Source organism: Oratosquilla oratoria, chromosome 19, assembly GCF_046742065.1.
Source record: "Oratosquilla oratoria isolate Oo_2021 chromosome 19, ASM4674206v1, whole genome shotgun sequence".
In the NCBI taxonomy this organism is placed as follows: Eukaryota; Metazoa; Arthropoda; class Malacostraca; order Stomatopoda; family Squillidae; genus Oratosquilla; species Oratosquilla oratoria.
The window spans coordinates 62,093,538-62,104,653 of record NC_134795.1 but is presented as its reverse complement, the minus strand read 5'-3'; the positions used below and the strand labels follow the sequence as shown (position 1 = coordinate 62,104,653).

The 11,116-nt window shown below is 40.4% G+C and overlaps 1 protein-coding gene across 1 annotated transcript in view; it reads right to left on the bottom strand.

Moving 5' to 3' along the window:
• Positions 1 to 758: 758 nt before the first annotated feature.
• The window catches only part of LOC143035691 (heme-binding protein 2-like), a 24,798-nt gene continuing 14,440 nt past the window's right edge, over positions 759 to 11,116 (bottom strand). Inside the window, exons 3-8 of the mRNA XM_076202555.1 lie at positions 6,641 to 6,761; positions 6,102 to 6,146; positions 5,680 to 5,809; positions 5,106 to 5,265; positions 3,556 to 3,696; positions 759 to 1,288 (exon numbers count right to left, since the gene is read on the bottom strand). Coding sequence (XP_076058670.1) covers positions 1,231 to 1,288; positions 3,556 to 3,696; positions 5,106 to 5,265; positions 5,680 to 5,809; positions 6,102 to 6,146; positions 6,641 to 6,761 — 655 coding nt within the window. The 3' untranslated portion in view covers positions 759 to 1,230. The remainder of the gene's footprint in view (positions 1,289 to 3,555; positions 3,697 to 5,105; positions 5,266 to 5,679; positions 5,810 to 6,101; positions 6,147 to 6,640; positions 6,762 to 11,116) is intronic.

Sequence of the window (11,116 nt, the reverse complement as noted above, 5' to 3'; positions counted from 1 at the left end):
AAGAATGTGGTAGGGTCCGATGAATCAACGTTCACGTCATTCCCTACGATCTGCAGGGAGGGTATATGTATGGAGAACCCCAAAACAGGCCTACGATCCGGACTGCCTGCTTCCTACAGTCAAGCATAGGGGCGGTTCCGTTATGTTTCGGGCGGCTATATCGTGGTATTCAGCTGGTCCTCTCATTCACATCACAGGCAGGATGACTGCGAATGAATATCTCGACATCCTCAGTGATGAGCGTCTTGCTGCCAGACACAGCCATATTCCAAGACGATAACGCGTCCATACACACAGCCAAAAAGGTTCAGTCTTGGTTCGTAGAGCATCAGAATATCATCAAACATCTTCCCTGGCCTACACAATCGCCAGACCTCAGCATAATTGAACCATTATGGGGAGATTTAGAGCAGAGAGTGAGGAGCAGATTTCCACCTCCAACATCGTTGCAGTAATTGGCGAATGTTTTGGTACAAGAATGGGACAACATTCTGTTGGAAACTATTCGGACACTCTACAAATCCACACCGTGAAGGATTGCAACTGTTCTACAGGTAAATGGTGTCCCAACATCGTATTAATAAATAAATATTGTGTATTTGGCAGGTGTTCATATTATTTTGTCCAACCTCTGTACATCTATATCCACGTTTTGTTGAAATCCACAGGAGTAGCAGCATTGTTCAATTTGTATGAAGTACTCTCAATATTCCTTATGAGAGAGCGGAGGTTGATGGCCAGGGTATTGATAGATTCTCAAAGGTACATGTTGCTTTACTTGAGACGTCTTTCGACCTGACCAGGGGTCATCTTCAGGAGTTACAATAATACAAAGATACAAAAACAGAAATGAAATGTGGAGCATGACGGGTGGGATTTTGTACCCACGAAGAATCCCTGGGAGAGGATGTCGGACGTAACTACCCATGGAGTTCCATCGAGCTGCCCGTAAGTCGCTGGTAAGATTTCCTCATCGATGAGAGTGAGGCTTCAAATTATAGCTGGAACTTCCGCTTTCTCATAAGGAATATCTATCTATCTATCTATCTATCTATATATATATATATATATATATATATATATATATATATGTATATATATATACAAGGCTATGTCATGCATAGAAATTAATATATTGAGGATATATTTAATCGACCACCTAATTACTCTAACTCTGAATAGGTGGATGTTCGTGCGCATGTGCTTTCCACTGGGCACGGAAGAACTAGCTTAGGCATTTCGGAACCAGACTTCGAAGTGTGTGTTAAGTGGAACGTTGTAGAAGACTCTGGAACAGTGAAGAAAAGATAGATTAATAACTAGGTAAATAAATACATAGATAAATTTATAAGTGAATTAACACAGATAAATGAATAAGTAAAAAACGAGTAAATGCAAATGAATGAAATAACAAATGAATAAATCAGTGAATAAGTAATAATATTGTTCCTTCTGATGGACTGAAAAAAAAAAAAAAAATCTAAAGTGTAGTCCACTACGACCCTCGTGCAGCGCTGCATGAGGCATTTGTTGTTGTCGTCGTTCCTTTGACTGTCTGTCCGAGCAGTCCCGTCTCCCCAAGGAATGCCACGGCCGGAACGAGATTTTCCCACAAATCCTTTATAGAGTGTATGTTGTGTTGTTTGCGTGCGTGATTGTGTATAATGCTATCTTCCATTATGTGTTGAATAGTATGGGGTGAAGTGTTACATCCTGGGCAGTTGTCCACAATGCGGTCATCCAGTCTCTGGAGCGGTAGCGTCTTCGTCGCGGGACCCCCCAACCCCAAGAGTTGGGAGCCAAACTGCAACAAACATCCCCGGTTCTACGCAGGTGGCACCTATTCCCAGGTAGGGCTTCGGTCGCCTGGGCGAGTACCGCATGAGGCAGTTGTTGTTGTCGTTCCCTAGACTGTCTGTCCGAGCAGTCCCGTCTCCCCAAGGAATGCTACAGCCGAAACTGGGTTTTCCCACAAATCCTTTATAGAGTGTATGTTGTGTTGTTTGCGTGCATGATTGTGTATAATGCAGTCTTCCATTATGTGTTGTATGGTATGGGGTGAAGTGTTACATCCTGGGCAGCTGTTCACAATGCAGTCATCCAGCCTCTTCATGAGGCAGTTGGCAGAGTTGCATGCAGTGCCGAACGTCCACACTGCCTGTCATTACCCGGAGTGCTGCACCACGTCAGTCATCTCTGAACATCGTCGAAGGAAGGATGTGTGTCCTCATTATCCAGTTCACAGTTTAAAATACGAGACATTTGTGCTTTAATTACTCCCAAACTTGCCCTTCTTAAGTCCCCCCGATTGTACTCCTTGCTCTTCACGTTCCAAATGCAAGGATGCTGCTGTAGTAAATTTTGGTTGAGTATATTATTAATATAAGGTTTGTCAACTTGTATATATATTTTGTATCAGAAAAGAAAGTTGTCGGTCCTATAGAGCGCTCTGGCGTAGTAGGACCAGACAAACAACAAAAACAATAAATATATATAAATGCAAGTGTTGCTCTTTGTCCGCTCTATAGATGTCATCCTGGAGAGCTTAATACGCGACAAACTTTTCCCCTCTGCGTCACAATGGACACTGTCTCTCTGAACGAAACTAGAGCATGTTGTGAGGCGCGCGGCATGTTGAAAAAAGTCCGCCCGCAACACTGCAATCAACTACACCACTAACGTGTTGGCGCAACATGAGGCTCAATGTGGACGGACCCTAAAGGATGAAACGCACGAGAGGCTGTTTAGCCGCTCAACCGCTGCGGCTGTTTAGCCGTTTTTATAGAACACACTACTTTTAATGGAATTGCGCGCATTAGTTACTTAACCGCATTAAAAGTAGAGTGTTCTATAAAAACGGCTAAACAGGCGCAGCGGTTGAGCGGCTAAACAGCCTCTCGTGCGTCCGTAGCCTAAGGGTGGGTCCCCTCTGTCTGAGAGAGATCCCAATTTACAAAATGTTGCTTTTGAGGGATTGAAAAATTAAATTTTGTAAGAACTCGGCTTCTGGCTACATCTATGTCTTACCAGCCAGGATGACTACCCTAAAAATTGGGGTATGTATTTGTCAGTACGCTTTCACATTCATCAAGAAATAAAAAAAAATCTACATCTGTCTTTATATACACCAAGGGACGGAGCCAAAAAGGAGAAATGTATTGATCGAAAGGGCTTGATGATACCGTGAATCTGTATTATAATGCATGGTATATTACTATGGTATAACATTATCAACTGTATACGATTTATGTCCTTATTACTAAAGGGTCTTTGGCGCCATCCTTATGGATCAGTCACGCGGCATTCTTTTTAATACTTTGGATAAAGAGTCCACAAAGATATATTGATCTACTCTCAACTCCTGTTATTCCTCATCTCCACCCACTTCCCCATTACAACCACTCATAGTGCTATACAGTCTTTGGTACCTAGTGCTGATCCTATCAATATCAGAGGCTGAATAAAATCGCCTAGTGGTAGCCAGAAGAAAAAAAATGATTTACCCTCGGGAGTGGGAGGATTAAGCTTGTTTAACTGGATAACACTGAGTCTTACTTGTAATAAGGCTGATCACGAAAACCTTCGTTGACTTCTTTGATGGACTCCTTCAGCAGGGTCGCCTGGGCTTCCCAGTCGACTTCTGGATTCGATGTGAAATCAAAGGGAGTTCCTTCACCTCTGGGTACAATGAATGGTCTGCGGGAAGGAGGACAAGACGATACCAAAGATGAGCATTTTAGTGCAGATGGCTTGAACCATGTATAATACTTTCGTAGTCAAGTTGAACACATCTACACACTTACAGACATATAAACGTACACACAGGTGTGCACATGCACACACACACACACACATATATATATATATATATATATATATATATATATACACAATGAAATCATTCGCGTGAACAGCAAAGAGACTGAGGGACATACGGATGTGTAGGGATCGACCGAGACAAAGTTGAAAGGGAAAGAACATGAAAATAGGCTTAGGAAGTCAGTGTGGAGATGGCCATAATGTTAAGACCGCCATTGGAAGAATATAAGGAAGAAGCCACGGTAGTAAATGTGAACTACAAAGATCAAAAAGTATAAAAGAAACAAAGTGCGCTTTGGAGGACTTGGAATTATTCATAAGTTTCACAAAAGTAATTTTTGGATAACAGCGATAAGTGTTGCCTCGAGTTTCAACGACTGGAAACCCGCAGCCCCACTGTGGCCGGCAGAGGTTCTCAGGTTCTCCATTGATCTCTCTGGTAAGAAACATTGGACGTTTGTCTTCGTTGTATTATTACGGGATTATTTTTATGACACTGGCTAAGAACAATGGGAGGTGGCGCGGTCGCCAGATATCAAGCATCCTCATGTGAACAGGTGGAGGACATACAGTCGAGTTCTATGGAGAGATCTTTGGGCCATTCCAAGTACGACGTGATCACATGAAGAAGTGTAACCTTAGAACGCCCACGTGAAGAATCGTCACCCCATGAGATCCCACTTGAAGAATTGTCACCCCAGTACGCCGAATATCAACAGTGGAATAAAGATTAGGTTAGGTTAGGTTGAACGAGGGTTATGCTTATTGTCATGAACTTGTACAACCGAAGAATCGTAAACCCAGGAAGGCCCACATGAAGAACTGTCACCTTGTCGAAGTCTGGGGTGAGAATTCTTCATGTGATCCCGAAGTCCCAACCCCTCGGAGCTGAGACTCGAGATGAAGGGGGAAGTGTTTATGAGTTCTGAAGACGGAAGGCAGGGAGATGATTCTCCCAGACGTCTGTCTCATACGGCCACCACTTGTAAGTACTCACCGATGGCCCCCAGTATAAAAAATAAGCGTCAGGATTGACAAGGGAAAGTGTGGGGCGGGTGATAGACAGAGGCTAAGTATTGAGTTTGAGTGTTAAGGACCTGTAGAGGACAGTGTGCATGCTGAAGGACGGTAAGTCACGGGGGCTGGATGGTATCACATATGAGATATTGCACAATAATTCTATACTACGATTAACATATACAACTCAGCTTCTTCTTGGAGGTCTAATACAGTTATCATTACCTATCAGAAACCTCACCAAAAAGAATCAATAAAAGGATTTTTACCTAGCAGCGATCTTCCATGCCGGACGATCTTCGAAGAAGATAGATTCCTTTCTGGGCTTTGGAGGTGAGGCCTGGTAGTTATTTGGCAGATGGTAGCACAAGGTAGTTATATTGTTATGCTCTTCTGACGTCACTGGGGTCGTCCTAGCAATTTTTACACCTACGATATGAAAAAAATATGAAAGATTTTCTAATTAGAATTCTAGAATGAAAGCATGGAGCTACGTGAACACACACACGCGCACACACACACACACACACACACACACACACACACATACATATATATATGTGTGTGTGTGGGTGTGGGTGTGTGTGTGTGTGTGTGTGTGTGGGTGTGGGTGTGTGTGTGTGTACAACACTGAATGGGTCCCAATGAACAGATATAAATTGTTTATCAACCAAAATACACTTTAATTCTAAGCCATCAGCATCGAGGGGGACTCGTGGAGGCCAGCATGCAGAAATTGAAAAACACTAATGTGTCTATGTGTGTATGATGGAAAGGGAATTTCAGTGTAAATAAAGCCAATAAGGAACAGGAAGTTTGCATCACGTGGATGGAAGATCTGACCTTGTTCGTTGTTTCCCTCGAAGTAGGCGAGGATCCGGTAGATAAGCTCTCTCCTCAGTCCTTCGTTGGCATAGCCGTCGGCACTGGTACAGACCCATTTCCTCGCCTCAAGCTGCCTCAATTCATACTCCTAGACAAAAATCATATATAAATTGATCTTATGTTATTCACTATTTCATCTGTTTTATTTGTTTATTTGCATGTTTGTTTATTTGTTGTTTTTTGTCAGTGTATTCTTTATGTTTGTAGACAGTCAATTGCAAAAATATTTTTTCATTTGTTTATTTATTTACGGCAAGACAATGCGTAATGATAGTAAGAGCATACTATTTTGAATTCATGAATTCATGCAGAGGCTGTCATGCATAGCTACCTCGCAGAGCGAGTAGTGGCTAAAATGTTGGAAAAGTAAATATACTTACAGTTCCAGAGGATATGATCGCATAAGGTGGGTTATCTTGAGGCACCTGAGTAAGAAATACAGATAAATGTATGAATAAATGAATAAATGAATAAATAGGTAACTAAATAAACGAGAAAATGAATATATGTGAATAAATAAAACAATATATGAGCCAAGAGTTCCTTTGAAATCCCACTCGAGTTGAGAAATCTTTCCTTTTGGGGGAAAATTGGGGTATTTCCCCCTACGATTTTTTTTTCTTTCTTTTTTTTTTGTGTTGGGTGTCAGCCTTCAATTTTTTTTTCTCAAGCTCCAGCTGTGAAAATATTATTTTTTCTACAAACAAATTATTCTATCGATTACAAAATGTTTATCATCTAGAGTAAAGAAAGCAGAGTTATATAAATGTTCTTAGATAGTCGATTTCCTAAGTGATGAAAAAAATATCCCACCTCTGTTTTTGTTCTCCTCTTCTATGTTATTTAGAAAAAGAAGAAATAGATAAATAAGAAATGAATAAGCAAGCAAATGCAATAAACAAATAAATACAATTCTTACCGGTGCAGCTGTGACGTAAGCCAACAGTAGAGTTGCTAAAAACCACAATATGTTCATTATTTCGAATTTATTTGACCTTGTTTTTCTTTTGTTTTCAGTTGTGGTGCGTAAGAGCTGATTTCTGAAAACAAAAAATATATCCATTCTCTGAGACATAAAAGACTAATTCTCATAAAAATGCATGCATACATACCTTACGCATACATTCTGTATGCATACACACTGTACGCATTCTGTATACATACTGTACGCACGCACACATTATATATATATATATATATATATATGTATATATATATATGTATATATATAATGTAATGTATGTATATATATATATATATATATGTATATATATATATATTATATATATAATGTATATATGTATGTATGTATATATATATATATATGTATATATATGTATATATATATATGTATATATATATGTATATATATATATGTATATATATATATATGTATATATATATATGTATATATATATATATACACATAAAAAAACACTCCATTCCAGTAAGATGGTTCTCCATTTCATATATGTAAATTTCGCCTGGCCCGCCATGATCGTCTTGTTTATTTATTTATTTTTTCAGTCAAGAAACGAATCCACCTCTACGAATCAATCCATTCCCTAAAACAAACTATTTTCCTTATATAAGGGAGGATGGGTTTACAATTATCTGCTCTCTACTGTATCGCATGTTTTTAATTTTCTCTTTTTAAAAACAATTCGTGTTTTATATTGTAATAAAAGCAAAATAATTTTGTAGAACAACCATGAAGCAATATCCGGTTTCAACAGGATCTCTAGTCACCTCCGTTCAGGACATGGAAGGAACTCTCTTATAGTTAAATAATATACTTACTATTTTGAAGTTTGAAAACAACAGGATCGCAAACAAAACACAATAGTAAAGGGACGTACACTTCTAGTATCAGTTTAAACCACTTGAACTCTGGGATTAGGTACTATATATATGCTCACCTTCACTTACAGCAATGCGAGTACTGAGGCTGCGTGTGAATTAAAACTATATCGGGTAGATCCTGCTTATAAGCGCTTACTTGTGGATGTATGTGTTCGTAGGTTGCAGCTTCTTGTAATCCTTGTTGCTATTGCCAAAAATGTTTGTTTATATATTTTTGTTATACATCATCCAACGCCACTTTAATGTATAGCAGTATAACATCAGTCTAGAAACACGTTAAAGAAGCTTAAGATCTACCTGAAAACCTTCCATATTTCCTAAAACTTACTTTAGAAATTGTTTTGTTTTTTAAAAAAGTGTCCACTCGTCATTCGTTTTCAACGGAAGACAGTTCGTTATTTTTTGTTTTATAAGATGTAGCAAGACTGTTGTCCGCATGGTAACCATATTGGTTTTGTTGTTAGTTAAAGCTTCCCTGCAGATGAAGATTTTTTTATTTAACAGGATCACTTAATGTTAGCCAAAATAAGATAAAAAGAAAATAAGGAATTATGGCTGTTCCGGGTTGGAAATAACTCTTCTGGACTTGCACGACTCTTTGCTGATCCTAAGTTCCCAAGTTTGAACAATTCCAAGGACGAGAAACAATGGTTTCATTTGTTTTTGTGCATTTCATCAGTGTTTCTGCCTTGCCCGAGTGAAGGTTGTTTGTTTCCTATTAACAATCTATTTGAGGGTTAGCTCAATCTAAAATATTACCTTGAGACCTTTCACTGACCTTGATTATGATATTTCAAAATCACTCGAGGACAAAAATAGATTGTTCATTGTACTGATAAATGAATTATAATTGATTAACGGAATAAATATAACTTATGTGTTGTTTTGAAATAAATTCAATATGGCCAGGAAGGAACCACTGCCCGCCCATTTAGTACATACAGTATATACATACATACATATACCAAAGGCTTCCCCTTATAAGGAAGGTAGCCGAAAAACAAAGGCATAAAAACCACCCCCACACATTCCATCCCTAACATACTCCACTCCACTCCACCCTCTTCCCTCCCTCTTATCTTGGCACCTCCTGGATGACGGGTCATCTCTGTATCTTGTCCACTGCCCTGGGTCAGAAGTATGTCGCAAGACACAGCACATCCACAGCAAAGCCGCTTCATTAAATCGGTGATCCTCTCCCCTCTCCGTCCCCTCATGCAGAAAAGAAGACGGGTAGATATCTTTTCGGGCTGCGTCAATTTATTTCTCATACATACTCCCTCACCCCCCATCCCCCACCCACTCCCCCTCATGCATCACAGCATCATCCATACACAACCCTTCTCCATCCACCTCCATCTTCTGTCTTTCCTTAACAGACATTCCCCTCTTTCCCCATGCCCCCTTTACCCCAACCATCCACCTCCTCCTAGGACGTCCCTTCATGTTCACTCCTTCCACCTCTGCCTTCCACACCTCTTTTACTAATATTTCTTCACTCATTCTTTCCATGTGCCCAAACCATCCTAATACTTTTTTATCAATCTTATCTCCCAACTGCCTTTCCTCTCCTGTTCTCCTCCTCACCTCCTCATTTATTCTCTATCTAGCCTAGTAATCCCTATCATACTTCTCAGGCATTTCATCTCAAACACATTCAAACTCATTTTCTCTTCCTCTCTTATGTTCCATGTTTCTGCCCCGTACAGTGCTATCGGCACAATCACTCTTTCATACAATCTCCTCATAGCCTCCATTCCCAGATGTCTATTTCTTATTACACTTTTTAATCCACCAAGGCATTTACTCGCTTCTCTCAATCTACATTCTACCTCCATCCCCACTCCTCCCTTTCCTGCCACATTCGCACCCAAGTATCTAAAACTATCCACTTTCTCCAGTCTCTCTCCCTTAATACTCACTTCCAGTCTGCTGCCACTCTCTCCCCTTGTACATCTCATCACCTTACTTTATATATATATGCTAGAGTGGGAAATGGTCCAATCGATGGAGTGGTTGGGAAGTGTGGAAGTTCCAGGAAAGAATCGTAGTGGAGAGTTGATGGTGGAAATGTGTCTAGAAAGAGAGCTGATGATAGCAAATACAGTGTTTCGGAAGAAAGTCAAGCATAAGTACACATGGGAGAGGGTGGTGGAGGGAAGGGTGGTAGATAGAGCGCTAATGGATTATGTAGTGGTAAATAGGATTATGATAGGAAGAGTTAAGGATGTACATGTGCTAAGGGGAGAGGGTGGGGGAATATCAGATCATTTTTTGGTGGAAGGTAAGTTGAGAGTGGAGGATAGATGGAGAAGGAGGAAAGGGACAAAAGGTAGGGAGGTTCTTAGAGTGAACTCCTTGAATGAAAAGGAAAAGGAGAAGGAGTACGAAAAGAAGCTGAAGGAGGAGTGGGAGGGAGTTAAGGATAGAGCAGAGATGGGTGTGGAGGAGGAATGGGGATGGTTCAAGGAGGGAGTCTTAAAGTGTGCAAGGATGGTGTGTGGAACAAGAAAGACAGGAGGAAATAGAAGAAAGGGTAGTGAATGGTGGGATGAGGAAACAAAGAAGGTTGTAGAAGAGAAGAAGCGAGCATTCACAGATTGGTTACAAAAGAGGACAGGGGAGTCATATGAGACGTACAAAGAAAAGAAAAGAGAAGTAAAGCAAAAGGTAAAGGAGGCAAAGAGGAGAGCAGATGTGAAATGGGGTAGGAGTATGACAGAAAATTTTGAAAGTAATAAAAAGATGTTTTGGAAAGAAATTAAGAGAGGAAGAGGAGGTGAATCAAGTAGGGAAGAAAAGGTAAAAGGTACAGATGGAGAGTTGATAATGGAAGAGATGGCAGTGAGGGGAAGATGGGCAGAATATTTTAGGGAGTTGCTGAATGTGAAGGAGGATAGGGAGGGAAAGATAGCTGCAGTGGGAAATACGAAGAAAATGAGAGTGATGAGTGAGGAGAATGGAGGAGAAATAAGGAAGGATGAGGTGAAGGCAGTTGTAAAGATGATGAAAGCAGGTAAGGCACCTGGTCTGGATGGATGTCATGCAGAATGTCTGAAAAAGGGAGGTTCAGTGATGGTGGACTGGTTGGTGAGATTATTTAATGTTTGCTGGAGAGAGGGTAGAGTACCGGAGGACTGGAGTAGTGCCTGTATAGTTCCTCTTTACAAGGGAAAAGGGGACAAGTGTGAATGTAGTAATTTCAGAGGGATTAGCCTGTTGAGTGTAGTAGGGAAGGCTTATGGGAGAATCTTAATTGAGAGGATTAGGAGAGGAACAGAAGGAGTAATTGGTGAGGAACAGTGTGGATTTAGGACGGGTAGAGGTTGTGTAGATCAGATCTTTGTGGTAAGACAGATATGTGAGAAAGCTATAGGAAAGGGGAAGGATGTTTTTTTGGCTTTTATGGATCTGGAAAAGGCTTATGATAGGGTAGACAGAAAGGCACTGTGGGAGGTTATGCAGATTTATGGGATAGGAGGAAAGCTTTTGGGAGCTGTCAAGAGTTTTTATGTGAGTAGTAGAGCATGTG